The sequence below is a fragment of the Chiloscyllium punctatum genome, chromosome 19, assembly GCF_047496795.1.
Source record: "Chiloscyllium punctatum isolate Juve2018m chromosome 19, sChiPun1.3, whole genome shotgun sequence".
In the NCBI taxonomy this organism is placed as follows: domain Eukaryota; kingdom Metazoa; phylum Chordata; class Chondrichthyes; order Orectolobiformes; family Hemiscylliidae; genus Chiloscyllium; species Chiloscyllium punctatum.
Genome location: NC_092757.1, coordinates 77,342,865 through 77,364,411, shown reverse-complemented (window position 1 = coordinate 77,364,411; position 21,547 = coordinate 77,342,865). Strand labels below are relative to the sequence as shown.

At 38.4% G+C, this 21,547-nt stretch overlaps 1 protein-coding gene across 8 annotated transcripts in view; it reads right to left on the bottom strand.

Moving 5' to 3' along the window:
• The window catches only part of git1 (G protein-coupled receptor kinase interacting ArfGAP 1), a 220,828-nt gene that overhangs the window by 41,608 nt on the left and 157,673 nt on the right, over positions 1–21,547 (bottom strand). For all 8 annotated transcript variants that reach the window (XM_072589745.1, XM_072589750.1, XM_072589746.1 and 5 more), the window contains 2 exons: positions 19,563–19,635; positions 7,154–7,251 (listed from right to left, as the gene is read on the bottom strand). In XM_072589745.1, coding sequence (XP_072445846.1) covers positions 7,154–7,251; positions 19,563–19,635 — 171 coding nt within the window. The remainder of the gene's footprint in view (positions 1–7,153; positions 7,252–19,562; positions 19,636–21,547) is intronic.

Genomic DNA, 21,547 nt, shown 5'->3' with positions numbered 1-21,547 from the left:
GATTAGGAGGTAGTAGTACAGATTCATATAGGATGCCAAGTTTGCAAGCTCAATGAGCTTCAAGACCATGGAAACAGGAGACAAAAAGATGCTGACTGCATACTTCCCAATGCTTAAACAAAATAACTGAAGGATGATTTATTGACTGGATGCCTGAAAAGTAGTCTGACAACACAGTCGCTAGGGGGTGGGGTGGGGGTTCTGTTGTAAAATTGGGTACCATCAACATAGATGGGTAATAGTAAGGATGCAAAAGAGCAGCCATTGCTGGAGATGTTTGGCTCATAGCCAAACAAGGGCAATGTTCCTAAGGAAGACAATGCAGAAGGAGAATAGTACAACTGACCTCACAAAAAAAGGCTAAGAGACGAAAAGGAGGTGTTTAATTTGTGACTGTGGTCAGTGCTGCAACATAGCAAGAAATTGATGGGAGAGATGGAAACAAGGGTTTAGATTTTGGAGATGGCCGTATGTTCAAGGCAGCGAAGGGAAAGAATAGCATGTAAAGATGGAGATTAAAGAGGGGTCTTTTTGAAGAGGTGGTGATGACGGCTGTTCTCGTTATATTTCTCTCATCTTTAATTGTCCAACTCACCCCACTAATTAAAGTTGATGGGCCAAGGACATCAACTACTAAAATTCGAAAAGCAGGGAACTAGAGGGAAGAAGGAATTCAACATAATGACAATTACTGGGGAAAAGACCTTCCCAGGATCCTAAAAGAATTAGCTGCAGAGATACTGGAAACATTGTTTGCAATCATCCAAAATTTCCTACATTTCAGAAGGTTCTAAGTGTATTGTAAAAGGATGTGGTACAGTAAGCAGGAAACTACAGGCCAGATAACCCAACACCTGTACATTGAAAAAATTGTGGAATCCATTACTCAGGAGGCAGCAACATTTAGGAAGTCCTTGTTCAGTAAGGCAGACTCAACATGGTTCTATAACAGGATCTATAACACGTTTTGCCAAACGTGCTCTTTGAGGATAGAAGAATCAGGTGGATAAATGGGATTTTCAAAAGGACACGAGGTGCCACATAAAAGGTTACTAGTGTCCCAATTTGGCCACAACAGTATTAATGGAGACAGACTGTAGAGTGCTATGTTGCAAAAAAAATGCCTTTGTACATGAAATCACAAAAAAGGGTAGCTTGTCAGTACAAATAATTAAGCAAGCAAATAAACATTGGAAAGAGATGGACTATAAAAGTATAGAAGTCTTGTTCCAACTGTACAGAGAATTAGTGACACTACACCCAAAGTATTGGAGAAAGTGAGGACTGCAGATGCTGGAAGTCAGAGTCGAAAAGTGTAGTGTTGGAAAAACATAGCAGGTCAGGCAGCAACGGAGGAGCAGGAGAGTTGACGTTTCAGACATAAGCCCTTCATCAGCAATCATTCCTGATGAAGGGCTTATGCCCAAAACGTCAACTGCTCCCGAGTGCTGCCTGACTTGCTGTGCTTTTCCAGTGCCACAGTTTTCAACTCTACATCTTAAGTATGATGACTAAAATTCACTACTTTGGGGGGGGGAAAAAATCATCTTTGTAATCATATCTTTTTCTATAATTTTATACATACTTTTAAAGATCAATTAATAGTCCATGGACTGAATGAAGTAAAACGTAAAATCTAAATATATTAAAACAGAAACCATGAAGCTTAGAGAAGAACAAAAGATTTGCATTTCTAACACACTGATTTATGACTTTCATTTTGAGATACTGATAAACGTGAAATTAAAAAAGCTGTAGCATTTGTTGCATATCACTTTATTCCTGTAAAACATTGTTGCTTCAAATGCTTTAGAAGTCATGTATTGGATGTCATCCATAAATACCTAATCTTCACTGTAACATGAGTTAGAGATGGAAATTTTGGACACAACAACCACCAACATTGAAATGATGATCAGAAAGTTCAGTAACTCAGCTACAGCATGTCCTCTTGTGTGACTTTCATACCAATGCCTCATTTCAACAATTAGCGATTACAATTTTACTCCTTCCCTTCACAAAGCCATCACTAACATCTCCAGGTCTAATACTTCTCCCACTCAAGTCAACAAGTATCAACAACTGCTGTGAGGTTGCTTGCTGCAGACAGTATCCTCCCAATAGTTAAATAAGGTAGCAGTTTGTTAGAACAAAACTATCTTTTGAAGTCTTTCCTAAATTTGTAACTGCACTTGGAGTGGTTTGCATTACTGCTTCACAGCACCAGGGACCTGGGTTCGAAACCAGATACCAGTGACTGTGTGGAATCTGCACATTCTCTGCATGAGTTTCTGCTGGGGACACTGGTTTCCTCCAACAGTCCAAAAACGTGCAGGTTAGGTAGACTGACCATGTGGATTGTCCGGCAGAAACCAGAGATGTGCAGACTGGGTAGGTTGGTCATGTTAAATGTGGGGATGGGTTTAGGCGGGACACTGTTAAGAGGGTTGGTGCAGACTCGTGGGCCGAATGGCCTCTTTCAGCACTGTAGGGGCTCGATGATTTCATGACTTTTGTTTTCTCATGCTGGTGTATTGCTGAATAGGCAAAAGACTTTCCAATAAACAGTTATCTTAACTGGATTGAGTATTGACAGGCCACTTGAACAGGAAGGCAATTGCTGAAGCAGACTGTGGTACAAGCAAAGGGAGAGAATACTGGCTTGTATACTCTTGACTTTTACTTTAAGGACTGTTGTGGCTCCTTTACAACATTTTCAGATGAGATCATAAAAAAAGAAACTGGAAAAGAGCATAAGAAATGGAAGGAGACAATAGAGACAACACATGGTGAGTCACCAAGCATGAAAGTGGCAGGAAGGGCATCACCCAGTTCCAAGGAAGCTACGGTCCCTATAGATTTCTGAAGGGAATTCAACAGAAGTCTAGAATGACCGACATCTCTGCACATGGAAATGTTTAGTGAAACAGCATATCTGCAAGACAGCCTTCTGGCACTGTCAAGAAACATGGAAGACACCAAACCCCACACTATTGCCAGACAGAGAAGACAAAGAACTTATTGCTACAAAAAAAAAGAACAGTTGCACCAGAGGGAGAACAGAAGAGACACATTTACAAGGAAGCATCTGTAATACAATTGAAAAGGACAGAAAGCTGGACACAAGTTAGCAGCACTGGGAATTGGATAATTTTACTGCTGCTGCTTCAGTTTTGTCACAGTAGACATGACATTTCAGAGTTTATTAAAGGGTCTGATAAAAATGTCCAAGAGAAATTTGTCATTAAAACATTTTTGAATCTCACTAAGGAGGTGCTGTTCCCATGATGACCATATGTGGGGATCTTAGAAGAAACATGCCTGCCAGTGAATGAAAGCAGACGGTCAAACTGTTCAAGTTAGAAAAGCTGTCATATTACACGTGGTGCCACATTTGTGCAGGGTGTAGTTCAAGTACCTGTGGCTGCCTAAGACATATCTTTATTGTATCAACTATTTAGAATGAAAGTTACCTTTGCATTTGAAATACAAAAAACTTCTGTTTTAGCCAGCACTGTATGAACTAGCACTCTCAATAAACTGAGAAAAATTATATACCTTAAATACTGAAAGTTTACTATATTACTGTGATCTCCGCAATGTCAGAACAGTGAGTTTAGGGTGCAAGTGAGACAGCTCTCTGCTGGTAAACTTTATTTAAGGCAAGGTAGCATTATTATGTTAGTGATTTATGCTGTAAACAAAGTATAACAGCAATAGGTATAACCCCTGCATTATGTTTCTATTATTTAGTGTGTGTTTTTACATCGATTCTGTGGACCTCTTGATCAATTGGAATATTCAATCAACTTGCACACTCCTAGCCCCATAGGTGCTCGTTAGTAAAAGGTCTGCAGTATCTTTTGCCTGTAAATTCACAACTAACATGCATGGATTCTGATTCTTTATATTAACTGGCAAAAGTGAAATCTTGCTGATATTTTCTTCATTTCGGGATCTTAGAGTAAACTTGGTTATTGTGCTTTCTGGTTTCCCCTTAGAGGTTGTAACAGGATGCTTTACAGCAAGATTCCTGGTTAATCCTATCAGAAGATCTGAAGGAGGGTCATTGGACCCAAAACATTCTCTCTACAGATGCTGAGTTTCTCCAAATATTTGTTTTTTCTTTCCAGATCTAGAATAGCCTGTTCTCTTGATGATTCCACCACATTTTTCTAAAAAAAATGGTTTTGTATATATTTCACAAACACATCCTGCAAACTACTCTGGTTAATATAGTTTGTCCAGTTTATATGAAAATTAAAAATCCTCAGGATTATAGTACTGCTTGTGTTTTATGATCCTCCAATTAGCCATCTATACTCTGTCAGTACTTTGACTACTGTTAGGGAATCTCTAAACCAATGCTAGCTGATCTTATATGACTGAATTTCAAACCTGGGATCATCTTGATCTGAACATCTCAATACCACTGTGCATTTACTCAGGAAGTGATCTTAAATTCCACAGATACCTAAGTCTGTTAACAAGCAGATTCTTGTGGTAATGAAAATTGCTGCTGTGTTTGCTTACCTCAGTGGCTGAAATTCATAAGTAATCCATCATTTGTGAATTCTTTTGAGAAACTTCAAGAGATTATGCTATGGAAGTGGATGCCTTTATTTCTGTCTCTTAATTTCACATACACCACATGATAAAGTTTAGCATGGTCATCAAGAAGCAGTCACTTCACAGGAAATTTTAAATTGAAATGCTGACAGTATAGTGGATAAGAGATTTTAAACTTTATTCAAGGGTTCAATGAAAGTAACATTTTACAAGGTGCTTCTTTTTAAACAAATAAGCTTTCCACAGAAGAAATTAACTGGTTAATTCACACTTCTACTATCTAACCCCTGAAACAATAATCTTAGGAAATAAACTTCACTATTAAATTGAAGTTTCCTCACTGACATGCCTATCCAAAACCCTTAGATTTTTCCCATCCACAAAACAAGTGTCAAAAAGGACAGTCATATTAGAAATTTGTAACAATGCAGTACATTGAGTCCATTTTGCAGCAGAGGATGGCACAATACTAACAGAGCTACTTTTAAATTTCTTTTAACCATTCAGCTTCTAGGAACTTAACTGAATACAAAAACACCTTTCACATGCACACTTGTTGGATTTATCTTTCACTTGAAGATTAGATTACTTATTTTACTGTTCAAACATTCCTAAACCAAAGCCTTTTAAGAAAAAGGCTAACAAAGTTCAAATATCATCTTATTTTTGCAGTTATTTGGCAAATGAAGTGACAAGACTGCAATGGCTTAAACCTTTGTGGAAAAGATTGGCAATCAATTCTAAGAAATTGTGCAGCAAAATACAATCTCCTATCAGCAGAAGCACAAAGGTCATACAATATTAATTTCTTATGCTGTGCTTCCTATTATGAATTCAGCTGTGATATGAAGTGTTGTCAGGTGCCAGATGAAGTTGGTATTATTTACAAAATAAGTTTACATATATAAAAGCTGAGTGTCAAATCTGAAGAACAGTGTGTTATGAAGGTGTAGAGGTGTACTGCACCTTTGAGAGAGACTGGAAGCTGGCACGGGCTTGGAGAAGCACAGAGTGCACTGAAAGAATTTAAAATGTGCATTTGACTGTGAAACCAATAGTGCAGATGAGTTGCCATGGTATACAACAACTTTGAATTTTGCCAGCTTACAATTATGCTCCAAGATATCAAAATCCAATCAAATTTGAATATAGTGTTTTGATGACATCAAGCCAATGAAATGATCCAATGTTTTGGGGTATAAAACCAACATTTTGAACAGTTAGGGGAGAACAGCAAAGAGCGCCAACAAGTACAGACTGCTAGCCAAATAGCTCTCTGAAAGGTATCTCCATAGAAGAAATTTGTGCAGCAGAACATTAAAGTTGACCTAGAGAAACCTACAGAGAACGTTCGACATCTGAAAACTATACCTGTATTTGAAATTGATTTTGCCATAAATTTGAGAGAGAATTTATCGGACCAGTATTGTAGAGTGGGAGGTAAAAGATAGGTTTAAGCGAAAGGAGTCATAAATAATTGTTTTAATGTTCTCTGTTGGTCTTAAAGAAGAAAATTGTTAATTTACACTTTAAATAGTTAAATCTGGGATAGCTCTTGGCCTTTCGAACTTTAACAGATTAAGGCATGTGGTGAGCTTGAGTGTGTGTCAGGTTTAAATTAACAGAGGTTTACCCAGTATCAAGTGAAAAAGACACCTTTACAGTACCAGAAAATTCAAAGTACATAAATCAAGTCACAAAATAAGATTATGATTGAGAGATGTATATAGCCAGTCTGTCAAAACTGCATCAATATTCAACTAAGACATTAATAACATTTTGCTTGGTTGTAAGCAAGCAACAGCAACCTAATGACAGACGTAGTCATCGATTTTCAACTAGTAATGCTCTTGTACAGTCATTGTATTGAAAAATCAGTACTGCATTCCCGCTTCCTTCTCTAAATATAAATTTAGGCAAAAGTGTTCAACCAAATTTGACAAAACTCTCATAAATCACTTGGAGGTAACTTCATTAGGGTGAGCTAGTAGTCCAGCTTGCTTAATAGTGCTGTGCCTGTAAACAGATCATTCCTAATCTCGATCATACTGTCAAAAGGAGGGACCAAGCAAACATTATTAAAATTACAAGATCTCACTCTCACACACCTTCCTAAAGATCAATTCCACTAGAACAAATGTTGAAGGATGGGTAAAACAGAAACAAATTAAAGAACTGTGAATGAGCTAATTTCCCTCTCCTCTTATCCAGCATTCATTAAAATGTATAATGCATTATAATATGGATCTGATGTATGCAACATTCATATGAATACATAGAACTTTACACATTATTTTAGATATATGTTTGCACATTCTCCCCGTGTCTGCGTGGGATTTCTCCGGGTGCTCTGGTTTCCTTCCACCGTCCAAAAAAATGTGCGGGTTAGGTGAATTGGCCATGCTAAATTGCCCGTAGTGTTAGGTGAAGGAGTAAATGTAGGGGAATGGGTCTGGGTGAGTTGCACTTCGGCGGGTCGGTGTGGACTTGTTGGGCCGAAGGGCCAGTTTCCATACTAAGTAAGTAAGAAAGTAAGTAAACATGCAAAAATATATTTAATAGACACACTAGTATTCTAACATACCTGGTTCCTGGTTGCAGAATATTCTGGATTCACTGGAAGAAAAGGAACAGCACTACGTTCAGTCACTAATGTGCTATGATTCTGGGTGGCCAGCCACACTGCAAATACAGCAAGTTCATAGTATTAGCAAAGACGCTAGGGCTGAATGAAAATAACATTTTACAAGCTGAGGTGCTTCTTTTGTTTAAAAAAAAACCTTGCTGTAGATGAAATTAACTGGTTAAGTCACTTTTGATTAATATAGCCCAACAAGGAAGATCAAGTCTGCTTTATTATCTGGCTGCAAACTTAAAACTTTGAGATTTCCTTTGCTAACATGGAGCAAGGGCAGTTTTTATCTAAATGTGGTACAAACTAAAAGACCCAAAACTATTTCAACTGCAAACCAGCAATGCTAGATTTACCTCAGAATTAGATGAGTATATTAAAGAATTGCATTATGTAACAACTGTCTTAAATCAATAGATTCATCAAACTAATTACCAGAAAAACTAGGATACAGACTTACAAGTTTAAATTTACATCACTTCTCAGTTACTTTATTTAACTTTCCGATAACAAAAGTGATCTGGTGCAGAGCAAAAGTTGTATCAATATAATCATTATGGGTCTTGGGGTCAAATTAAAAGCCTTCAGTATTTTTAGCATTCTCTAGTGGTTACAAATGTACTAGTGACTTTGTTCCACATTCATTATAATTAGGATCAATACAAAATTATTTAGGAGATAGTGAACCATGAAATTATTAACCTGTTCTCCTTGCAGAAACTGGAGATTTGAAGACCATGCTTTTCCAGTCCACAATGAAATTCCAAACTTTGCAATAGAGCAATCAAATGATGGCTGTCACTAAGTGTGTCTGTGTGTTCAATATTCACAATGTAATGCAGCGGTACCAGAAATAATTAACAGGTCTTCAGTTTTGCTTTTCTTTTCCAAAATACAATTCAAAGTTTTATGATTTTCCCATTCCTCAAATACCCTATCCCAGATATCATGGTCAGTAGCAAAATGAGGCATTTGCCACTGCCCTTGAAGAAAAATGCCCACATTGATCTGTGGCAAGAATTTTTCCTTTCCCAACAACTGTTTGAAACTGGTGCCAAGTCATAGGGATTGTCAGGCATCCAGCAATGATTCTTGTCAACATCCAAGGGGTAAGCAGCTCATCACACTGATTTATTCACAGACAGTAAACCAGGAAGCAAAACAGAGTTCCATTCTTAATCAAAATTTTTATAAGTGGAAAAAGAATTGGGATATAGCAAATACATTTTTAGAAATTAATTTATTCAGCCATATTGGAGAAATTGGATATTCCCCTAATATGAAACCAGTCTTCTTTTAAGACAAGTGAGGCTGTTCAGTCGTAATTATTAAGTTAATGTGTCATTAAAAATATTACACTTCACTTAACAAGGCAAAACTTTTCCAAGAGTTTATATAGCAAGTTTAAAGGCATTAAAAGATAATTTTGTGTCAGTTCAGTGATTTCTACTTGATTGCAGTCTTGAGACAAGGATGGGTGTGGAGGCAGAGATAAGGCAGGCTGAGATGGTATCATTAATGTACCCTATGACAAAGCATAGGATCACTGACAGCAACTTCTGAATTTTCAAATTTAACTACATGTATGAACTCCAGATTTTACTGTCAGTGTAGTAATTGACAACTAACACTAATTTGCACTGTTGTTACCACAGCAAAATCCAGGTATGTGCCTGAATGCAAAACCTCTATAAATCTGTCAAGAGCTATGATGTGCTAGAGGGGAAAAAAAAGTAGAATGAACCTTAAAATGACCTGTGCAAAGGTATGTACCTCTGGATACAATCTGCCATTCTTTCAGATGTATTGTTCACAAATTTAGATCGATTATAGCATCACTAAAATAAAAATCTTAGGATTTTAACTGGAAGCACAGAATCTAATTAAACAGGTAGCATAATTTAGCTCCTTGTTCCACTCTAATTCTCTCAAAGAGTTATCCATTTAGATCTTTCCCCTTATGCTTTAAGTACATTTATTTTCCAAATAATTGTCCACTTCCCTTTGCATGTAATGGAAGCGTTGTTTGCTACCATATTTTGTAGGACAGGGGAATATCCTGTTAATGTAGGAAAATGTTTCTTCTAATTAATCCCTTTTTTTTTGGTGGAGGGCGGGTGGCAGTGGGGGAAGAGGTGAGGGGTTTAAATTTATAAGTGACTTCCTTAGAATATAATAGGTACAATTTTAAAAACACGTATGCAGTAGCCGAATCAAATTTATGCTTCAAATATATTTTTATTATATGTAAATGTAGACCCATAAACGACAGCTAAATTAAGCATGAAAGCATACTTTGAAAACCTAAAAATCAAAGAACAGATTTATTAAGAATCTGGTCATTGAGTTGGCTGTTCAAATGACTAGCCTGCCTGAATCTTAAATCAAAAGCTTTAAAAAGCACTTGCAAAGTTAAAAGCTTCAATATATTTTGTCAAAATGAATCTTTCTGGTGCTATGCCATCAATGTGGTTGACTCTTAATTGCCCTCTGGGCAATTATGGAGGGGCAATAAATGTTGGTTTAGCCATCAACGCCCTCATCCCATGAATGAATTAAATAAATAAAGTTCTGTGTGGTCAGTGGACTTATTTGCCAACACTGCTTTATAGGACAAATGTATTAACAGCCTGCAAGCTAACTTTATTCAATGCTTTCCTGCAATATAACCAGGTACTTTTGAGTTTGTCTCAGGAACAGTAATTCACCCTGGTGCCATGCAACTCAAAATACTTGAAAGCTTAGAACTGGAAAACAAGTCTATCTACTCTGTTCAGTTCCACAAAAATAAGTATAAATACCACAAAGTGCGTCACAAGAGCATCTGTATTGAAAACTGAGATATAATTGGGTCTCAGTAATTCAGAGTACACAATACGTGTTCGAATAGCTGTATTAGTGATATCCAAACATTACTGGAGGCACTGGTTTCTGCAAAGACCTGGGCACTGACAACATTCCAGCGAAAGTATTGACGATTTGCGCTCCACTAGTCAAGCTGCTTGAGTACAGCTACAACACTGACATTTACCTGAAACTTGGAAAATTTCCAGGTAAGCCCAAATAGACACAAAGCAGGACAAATCCAACCTGGCCAACTACCTGCTCATCAATTTCTCTTGATTATCAGTAAAGTGATGAAAGTTGTCATCAACAGTGCTATTAAACAGCATCTGCTCAGCAACAACCTGCTCACAGATGCCACATTAAGGTTTTGTCAGATCTTGACCTCATTACAACCTTGGTGCAAACATGGAGAAAAGAGCTGAATTTCAGAGGTGAGGCAAGGGTGACAACCCTTGACATCAAGGCCACATGTGATCAAGTGTGGCATCAAGGGTCCGTGCAAAACTGGTATCAGTGTGGATCAGAAGGGGAACTGGTTGCGATTGTTTGAAGTCAGTCATCCCAGGACTCAGACAGGGGCTTTTCAGTGTAGTGCCCAAACCATCAGCAACTGCTTCGTAAACAATCTTCCCTCCATCATGAGGTCAGAGTGAGCAAGTTTGTTTATGATTGTACAATGTTCAGCACCATTCGTGACTCCTTAGATACTGAATCAGTCTATGTCCAAATGTAACAAAACCTGGACTATATCCAGACATAAGTAAAAGTGGCAGCAACATTCGTGTCACACAAATGTCAAGCAATGACCATCCCCACTAATGCATAATCTAACAAATACCCTTCATCATTATCATCACTGAATCACCCACTATTAACAAAAAGACAAGGCAAGTGTTTAATGTGGATAAATGTGAGGAATGGCATTTTGGTAAAAACAAACAAAGGCAGGTCTTATACAATTAAAAGTAAGGCCTTGGGTATTGTTGCAGAACAGATAAACCTAGGGGCGCAGATATGTAATTTTTAAAAGTTTGGATCACACAGATAGCTTGGTTTAACATGCCCTGCCTTCATTGCTCAGACCTTGCAGTATAGGAGTTGGAACATAATGTTTAGGTTGTACAGGATATTGGTGAGGCCTCTGCTGGAGTAGTGTCCAGTTCTGATCTCCCGGTTATAGGAGGGATATTATTAAGCTGGAGAGGGTTCAGAAGAGATTTACTAGGATGGTGCCAGGAATGGAGGGTTTAAGTTAAGGATAGGTTGGCCTATTTCACTGGAGCGTAAGAGGTTGAAGACTTGCAAGAACTTGACAAATGCATCTGTCAGCTATAAAACTCCATTTGATGAATATACCAAAGCTCTTCCCTAACCCTATTGACAGTATTTGCCTATTTGCTGTTCTATTTGTGAATGTATGAAAGAGGGAAACACAATTCAAAATCTATGCAATTCAAAAACAACATTACTTACAATATTGTCCCTCCCTCCGATAGTTAAAATTTAACCATTAACTGTCCAAGGCAAGTATTTTAGACAAATGAAAACAAGAAATTGCTGAAGAAACCAGAATTAACGTCGAGTCCAGCGGCCCCCTTGGTTCTGAAGAAGGGTCTATGTGGCGACGAAGTTCAGTCTTCACATTGATAACACAATACATCATGTGTTGAACTATCACTGGGATAACTGGGACACATTGGGCCCACATATGTCCTGTACATAAAAAGCAGGACAAATCCAACCCAGCCAATTATTACCACATCAGTCTACTCTGGATCATCAGTAAAGTGATGGAAGGTGTCATTAATATTGCTTTCAACCAGCATCTGCTCAGCAACACCCAGTTTGGGTTCAGCCAGGGCCACTCAGCTCCTGACCTCATTAAACATGGTTCAAACATGGACAAAATAGCTAAATTCCAGAGGCGAAGTGAGAGTGACAGCCCTTGACATCAAAGCCACATTCAACTGGGTGTGGCATCAAGTAGCCCAAGTAAAACAGGAATCTATGGGTAAAGGGTGCAAACTGGTTGGAGCCATATCTGGCAAATAGGGAGATGGTTGTGATTGTTGGAGTCAGTCATCTCTGCTCCAGGATATTTCTACATGGGCTCTTCAGGGTAGTGTTCTTAACCCAACCACCTTCAGTTGCTTCATTCATGTCCTTCCCTCAAAATGTCAGTAGTGTGGAAGAATGCCAATGACTGCACAATGCCCAGCACCACTTGTGACTACTCAGATACTGAAGCAGTCCATATTCAAATGCAACAATATTTGGACAATATCTAGGCTTGGGCAGACCAGTAACATTCACATTGCACAAACACCAGGCAATGACCATAAGAATCTGTCAATCTAACCACTGCCCCATGACATTCGACAGTATTACCATCACTGAATCGCCATTAGCAATATCCCTGGGGATTACCATTGACCAGAAACTCAACTGGGCCTGCCACATAAACACTGGCTCCAAGAGCAGGTCAGAGGCTAGGAAAACTGTGGTGAGTAACTCATCTGTTCACTCCTCAAAGCGTCTCCATCATCTACAAGGCACAAGTCAGGAGTCTGATGGAATACTTCTGACTTGTCTGGATGGGTGCAGCTCCAGTAACACTCAAAGCTCAATATTATCCAGGCCAAAGAAGCCCACTTGATTGGCACCAAATCCACAAGCATCCACTCCCTCCATCACAGATGCTCAGTAGCAGTACTGTGTACTATCTACAAGATGCACCACAGAAATTCAAAGATCTTCAGAATAGATCTTTCAATCCATGACTACTTCCATCTGGAAGATATGGGCAGCAGATACATTGAAATGCCACCCCCTGCTAATTCCTCTCCAAGCCACTCACTATCCGTACTTGAAAGTATATCACCATTCCTTCACTGTCACTGAGTCAAAATCCTCGAATTCCCTCCCTAATGGCATTGTGGGCTATCACCATCTTCTCAAGGCCAACTAGGATAGGCATGAAAGCTGGCCAGTTAGTAATGTCCATGTCGCATGAGTGAATAATGAAGAAAAACAGATCTAACAATTCAAAAATGGGCATCCAATGAGGCTTTGTGGTCCATCAGCAGCAACAGAATCATATGCAAACACAATCTGCAACCTCATTGCCTGGCAGAGCTCCAATCTACCACTACTATCAAGCCTTGGGACCACCCATGGCTCAATAAAAGCTGCAGGAAGGCATGGCAGGGACAGCACCAAGTGTAACTAATCGAGATGTCAACCTGGTGGAAAATCTTCCAGGTATGTCCTGCACACAAAAAACAGGACTAATCCAAACTGATCAACTACTGCCCCATCAGTCTACTCTTGATAATCAGTAAAGGGATGGAAGGTGTCATCAACAATGCTATCAAGCAGCACCTGCCCAGCAATAACCTGCTTAGTGATGTCCAGTTTGAGTTCCCCAAGGGCCACTCAGCTCCTGACCTCACTACAGCTTTGGTTCAAATATGAACAAAAGAGCTGAATTCCAAAGGTTAGGTGAGAATGATGGCCCTTTTATATCAAGGCTACAATTTGACGGAGTGTGGCATCAAGTAACCCTGGCAAAACCGGATTTAATAGGAAGCTGGGAGAAAGCTCTCTACTGGTTGGAATCGCAGCTGGAAAATGGTTCTAGTTGTTGGAGATCAGTCACCTCAGCTCTAGGACATCTCTGCAGGAGATCTTCAGGCTGGTGTCTTGACCCAATCATCTGCACATGTCTCATTAATGATGTTCCCTCCATCATAAGGTCCGAAATGGGGATGTTCACTTAAGATTACATTATGTTCAGCACCATTTGTGACTCCTCAGACATTGAAACAGAAATGATGTCCAAATGCAATAAGACGAGGATAACATCCAGGTGCTGGTTGAAAAGTGGCAAATAACACTCGCACCACACGAATGTCAGGCAATGACCATCTCTAACAACAGACAAAAATCTAACTACCATCCATTGACGTTCAATGATGTAACCATCAGAGTCCCCCAAAATCAACATCCTTGTTATCTCTGACCAGTACTGAAGTAGACCCGCCATATATATATAGTAGCTACAAGGATGAGTCAAAGCCTGTCCATCATCTACAAGGCTCAAGACAGGATTGTGATGGAATACTCCCATTTGCCTGGATGAGTGCAGTTCAAGCAACACTCAAGAAGCTTGACATAATCCAAGATAAAGCAGCCACTCGATTGGTACTACATTCACAACCAATTATTCCATATTGACACTCAGTCGCAGTAGTGTACAATCTACAAGATACACTCCAGAAATTCTCTCAAGATCCTTAGATAGCACCTTCCAAATCCATGACCACTTCCATTTAGAAGGACAAGGACAGTAAACACATGGAACACCACCGTCTGCAACTTCCCCTCCAAACTACTCACCATCCTGGACTTTGAATTATATTAATGTTCCTTTATGGCAACTAGGTCAAAAACCTAGAATTACCTCGTTAATGGCATCGTGGGTCTACCCACAACGCATGGACTGCAGTAGTCCAAGGAGGCAGCATACTACCACCACCTCCAAGGCAACAAGGGACAGTTAGTAAATGCTGGCCCAGCCAAAGATGTCCATGCTATATGAATGAGATTTTTAAAAAGATCACAACACAGCTGAAATAAATTGAAGACCAACAACACTTAGGAATATAAGACCAATGTTTGCAACTCCTCCCCCACACCAAAGAAAATGTCTGGAGTACAATGCATATGTTAATCATAGCTACTTTTTTTTAAGATAAAGCATTGTTTCAGAGTTTTCAGATGACAATTCATCAAGATAATTTAGAAAGATAAGACCAGACTAGAGATGTTTGAGAAAAATTCTTTGACAAAGTGACAAATATGGAGGAAATGCACTCAGGGACTTTCAAAAAGTATTTGATAAGGTGTTTCAAAGAATAACATTTAAGGGCCGTGGATTTAGAAGAAAACCATATTTATGTAAAATATGTGATAATAGTGTGGTATCCCACAAGTTCTGTTCACTATAAACATCTTGTATATGGGGTTACTAAACTAGAGGCATATTGAACTACTAAGCAAATGACACTAAGGGAAATTAATAAAATGGTGGAATAGTGGGAAACAAGGTCAAATGTCAATGGTGTCAATAAATTAATATTTATTAGTTGCTTTAAAATAAAATTATACTTAAGGATAAAGAAATCTGGATGTGAAAGAACACAAAACTTGAGTGGTACGTGTTCACATGTTGAGTAGATAAGCCCATAAAAAGCTAGTGGAATACTAGGTTTTAAAAGATACAGAATATTAAAACCAATATGTAATAGTTTTATATGAATACAAACTTACTAAGATCATAGCTGAAGCACCATGTGCACTTTGAGCTCCATGCAGTAGGATGGATGCTGAAGCAACGAAGATGTAAAGCGCAAATTCACTTGATTATGAGGACTACAAATCCAAACAAAGACTCAGTAGATTACTTTTGTTAAGACACAGATTAGGCAATTTAGTCGAAATGTTTAACATTATGAAGCAAAGATAAAGAATATATGGAAACACTTTTTCAAGAGGTTGAGAAGTTTGAAGCAAAAGATCATCCAAGCTAGATTTAGAGGACAGAACTGTATTAAAATTAAAGCAATTAGATTAAAGGTTTTACTGCTTAAGTTTGTGATGAAAGCAAAGATGATGTAAAAATAGGTCAGTTGCTGCAAGTAAAGAGTGTAAAAGAACATGGGAAGAATGCACGCTCATGGAATGAAGGTCAGATGCAGGATATACAATATAGGTTGGATGGACGACAACACCCAGTGCAAATAAAGAGTGTTTTGATCTAAGGGAATTGAGGGAAAGGAGAGAGTGGTCAGGAAAGTGGAATTAGGCAGATGATCATTGACTTTTTCCATATAGCACAGAAGGTTGATTGGTTCACATGTTCTACTTCCATTTCCATGCTCTTGCATTGTAATTCTGCGCAAAATATTTTGTACTTAAGATTACACAAATATAGTTTTAGCTCACACATGGGAATTTCAGCATCCTTCTCTGTGACTGACTTTGCCACCAGTCAAATTTGGTGCAGCAAGGACTCTCATGGAAACTTTTAAGGTGTTACATAAATTTTATCTGCAAGTGGACTTGAAATGGATTAACAATCATGCTGCCTAATCTGGTACTGAACCATACAGAGCAGAAAAGCCTTAGTTTTGACATCCAGTCTGTGTTGTGTTAGCCAATGTGTACAACTAATATTTGCTGCTTTGGGCAAGGGAGAATAAAAAATGCTGGTATTCTTATTTCTACAAGTTGTACACTGACCCCTGCAGGAAAGAGTGCATATCAGGGAAAGGTAAGATTATTCTAGTTTAAGACTGAAGAACAGGAAGCACAAACAAGATCCAACTGCAATATAGTGTGCAGTTTACCAACAATCACTGTCTAAACTCAAGAGGTGAAAGTGGTGATTTGGTCAAAGGACCATTAGACAGCAGAGTATTTGCAAAACTGCACTACTCTAAGACCACTTTTAACTGGGGGAAGGAAGTAATCCTGGAAATAAACTTCCAACAATTAAACAATTTAAACAGCGGGCAACATTCTCATTTAATTTTCAGTTCCAATCTAGCCAGTGTTCACAGGACATCTCAAAGTTTGAACTTACCTTTTCCATTAACAAAGAAAGATCAGGCACTCAGTAATCAATGATCATGCTTAAAAGACATCCACGTTTTAAATAAAATACCTCAACCCTGAACTAATGCTACATTCGCAGTACTCTTGAAAAGGATGCGTCATGATCACCACAACGTAAAACAACTAACCTCTATGGAAAGTTAGCAGCCTTCGCCTCAAACTCAGTGCAAAGTATTTTAACTGCTGCGAAATTCATTAACTAGCCAAAACAAGACCATACAGAGTTGACACAAGCAACCACAACTAAATCTATTAAAAATTATTCTTACCTTCTTTGATATTAAATCTATGTATTGTAGTTAGGGCAGTAAGCTAAATCCACTCTAAAAGCAAGATGTTACACTTTTGTCTTTCCCGTTTTTGAGCATTAAGCTGAAGTAAGCTTTGATATTAGATCTCTCTTCCTGTCTTGGTAGCTTGCAACTATGTTTAGAAAACACATGTCAAAGAACCAATTGACTGATGAATAAATAATGTATTGAATGTTATCCATATTTGGCAAAAACAAACTTTCTGAACATTCTCAGCACATTTTCCACTGCTGTACAGCTGGTTCCTCTTCTCTGCAGTATACACAGAGTTAAACACCCACATGTTTTTTTTATCCTCATCAGATAATGGGAAAAAGCTACAACCAAAACCTTTTCCAAAAATGGATAGGTTTTTCAGTTGTTGAAATTCTGTTGGCTGCAATAACATACATTCCCCACATTAAGACATTCCAATCAAATTTTTTTACTGAAACTGAACTTTTTTTGCTGATTATCACGTAACTGGCTCTAATATTTCAGCACATTATTCATTTTCTTCAAGACAGTATTCATAAGTCAAGCTATTGTAAACAATCTCACTTTCTTCTGACATCTGAAAAGAAAATCAGTGAATTGGACCTTTTCAGCAACTCAAAGAGTTTGGTAATACTGCTCAAATGTATTGCGTGTTATATTAAAACATCACATAAGAGTTCTGACAGCTAAGTTGCGGAATGGACTGGGTCTCTGAAACAAATAGACAAAACCAAAATATCTAAAGATTCCATGTTCATTCACTGGTCTTTGCTGACTGGAGGCTATTTGTCTCATAATCCTTGAGCAAGCAAATGTGCAAGGTGTCTGTAGTAAATTTGCTCCCAGTAACCTGCTCAGTAACCTATTATCTGCTGCACAAAAATACATTAAGGCTTTCCAATATATCTTCTGTGGAAACTAATATGATAGTGTACTGTGACCCGTGTCTTTTTGCCAATATAAAACTCAAAGTTGTTCTGATTTGGTCCCAAGATTGTTAATGACACGTCACACAGACAAAAAGATAATTCAAAGGGACAAGCAATTTTACACATTACACTGAAAATTGCATTAAATGATACTGCAACGCTGATACTTCCATGAAATCTCCTCCCCCCCACCCCATTCAGGCATGTTTGGTTCAAGGCTTGAAGAGAACATTGAACTTGTGGACTGTCAAAACAAACATTCAACTTATATTACTAGTTCTTTTAATACTATTCAGCAGGTAGGCAAACAAGCCCAGTTTAGCTCACATCTGCTGCTGCAGCATCTCCTGCAAAGCCTGTCTTCATTAGCACTTCTTGTCAAATGGCTGTCACCTTGTTGCTTATTGTGGGTTTCACAAAGGCAAACAATAAAAACTATCCACATCTGAAAAGAAAACTGCCATGCAGGAGGATAGGAGACTATTCTGCGATAGATTAGGGCCAAATGTCTCACTGTCACATAACCAATCTGATTCTGCAGGCTATGGGATAAACTGAATCAGACTTCCTCCTGTGCTGGAGGAGTCCATAACGGAGTACTGTGAAGCACTGATGGAATGGAATGTCCAAAGTGCTGCCATTTTAAATAAAAAACAATTAAGTTCCTCATTTCAGTAGATTAAATCTGCTGCAGTCCGGCTTTTTAAATTTTAAACAGCACATATTCCTGAGTAAAGCGAAATGGATAGAAAATCTAGGTCAGACTTTGAAATATCAGGTAGAGAAAACATTTCACAAATATAAAACCAAATTGGCTGCAATGCACATGCTGAAAAATGTGTTGCTGGAAAAGCACAGCAGGTCAGGCAGCATCAAAGGAGCAGGAGAATCGACGTTTCGGGCATAATCTGAACGACTATTCAGTGACCCCTGCTGGAACATTGTGTCTGGATATCATGGGAAGACAGAGTCAACTCTGGTGCTGCGCCAGAGAATGATAACCAATAGGGTAGTCATAATTTTGAAAGTGGTAAGGAAGGAAGGAATGGACCAGAAAACTACATAGACACTTCCAAGTATCAAAAGCAGTTGAACAGTTACTTTCTGATCTTCTCACTCACACCACTCTGTACATGTTTATCTAACTAGATGATGTAGCTGCATCTATTATAAAACCAGCGTCATAAGAGATTTGCCTTAGATTGCCAGACTCAGATTTTTCTGCAATTTCTATCACAGTTAACACTGAGCATTCATGAATAGAGGTGATGGGAACAATGCGAAATGGAACACTTTTAAAAATCAGATTCTGCACTGTACAGAGAGATCAATTTTAGCTTTAACATTGCACCATAAATGCAAGTACAGAAGATCACGTCAATACAAAGGATCCACTATCTATTCTAACCATGCTTACTGTCTTGAACATTTGTTTTAATTCAGTGAAGAATATTCCAACTGTTGAGTCACACTCAGCAGATGAGGTGAAAATAATCAACCTTGTTGTGTAGGATCATTCTAGCTCAGAGATCTAGACAATCTACATTCCAGTGATTAATATTAAAAAGATCCGTAGTTAAACAAACAGTCATAGCAAAAATGCATGAACTTTTCACATACCTGCATCATTCTCACGTCGGTCAACTTCGTCGTAAACATCCATTGCAAGTTCTTCAAAAAGGCGATTATTCAGCTGTGCATAAAGAAAATGCAATACACAGCAATTTATAAACTTCAAATGTTGAGTTTTGGCCAATCTGAAACCAAGTAGTTTTGTATTTCATTGATGTAGTTCAAAGGAAGGCTTGTACAGACAAGTACTAACTTTATCTTAAACAAACCATATATTAATACACACATAATTAACTGAGGGAAAGTATGGGCACTATTTTTGTTTGAGAAAATTAAAAACCACAACATTTTTATACACAGGTGTAGAGGCCACATTTTAAATTCTCTTAAAAACTAACGCATTTTAATTATTGTGTTTAATTTAGCCTTAAATGGTCTTGAAAGGTATTAGACTATACATTATAGCTCATAATTCAGGAACTGAAAGCACATTTATCAAAAAGCAGAAGACTGTAGATATTCAAAATCCTGAAATAAAAACAGAAAATGTTGGAAATACTCAGCAGGTCAGGCAGCATCTGTGAACAGTTAATGTTTCAAGTCTGTGACCTCCCATCAGAACTGGGAATATTAGATATATAATAGGTATTGTGCAAAGTGTGGGTGGGACATATTCAACAGGAGAATCAGTGATAGGGTCAAAGACAGGCAAAGGAGTTAGTCTTCCAGAGTCAAACAGAATGGTGATAGGACAATAAATGAAACAAAGAAAGATGTGCCTAGAACAGGTATGTTAGTGACTGCAAGGAAAAAGAGCAATCCAGAAACAAGCAAAAAAAAACCACAAGATGGAGTATCTGGATTATGCTTGTGTACTGAATAGAGATGTTCCACAAAGCAGTTACCCAATCCACTTTTAGTCACCCCATTACAGAAGAGAATGCAGTAGACTTGACTGAAAGACATACAGGTAAATCATTGCTTCACCTAGAGCAAGTGTTTTTTGAACCGCAGACCCTAATAACCCGCATCTCAAAATACTACAGGAGTTGTCCAAAAATAGTGGATGTAATTGGTGGTCACATTTCAAGACTCTACAGACTCGAACAGTTTTGATGGATTGTAGGGTTTCTAACGTAATCCCACTGTTTAAAAAAAAGGTAGAGAGAATACAAAAAAGCGAGCTTTGAGAAGATTTGTAGCTCAGGTTAAGGTTCTGGATTTAAGTTTGCTCGCTGAGCTGGAAGGCTCATTTTCAGATGTTCCCTAGTATGGTGATGAAACATCAGTGAGCCTTCAGTGAAGCACTGGTGTTAGTGACCTGCTTTCTGTGTGTGTGTTTACATTGTGTGGGTTGATGATGCCATTTCCTGTGGTGATATCAGTTCCTCTTAGAAAAAGAACACAAAATGACATCACCACAGGAACTGACATCACCAACCTAAGGAAACCTAAACATACAAATATAAAGTGAGTCACTAACACCAGTGCTTCACTTGAGGCTCACTGATGTTATCTAGTACTGTGATGAAACATCTGAAAATGAACCTTCCAGCTCAGCGAGCAAGCTTACAACCAGCATACAAGAAATTCTACAGCCAGTTAGTCTGACAGGAGTAGTGGGGAAATGCTAGAGAGTCACCTATTAAAGATTTAATAGCAAAGCATTTATTTGGACAATAAATGACAAGATCAGACAGAGTTGGCATGGATTTACAAAAGAGAAATCATGCTTGACAAATCTACTGGAATCTTTCGAGGATGTCATGAGTGGAGTTGATAAGGGGAACCAGTATATATACTTTACTTGGACTTCCAGAAGGTTTTCAATAAAATATAAAAGCGAATAGCATATAAACCTAAACCACATGGATTAGTCACAGTGCACTGACAAGGATACAGAACTGGATAGCACAAAGGAAACAGAGTAGGAACAAACAAGTCTCTCCTCTGCCCCCACCCCCCCCCGAGTGGCAGGCAGAGACTAGTGAGGCATTGTTGGGCTCAGTGCTCAGATCCTAGCTATTCACATG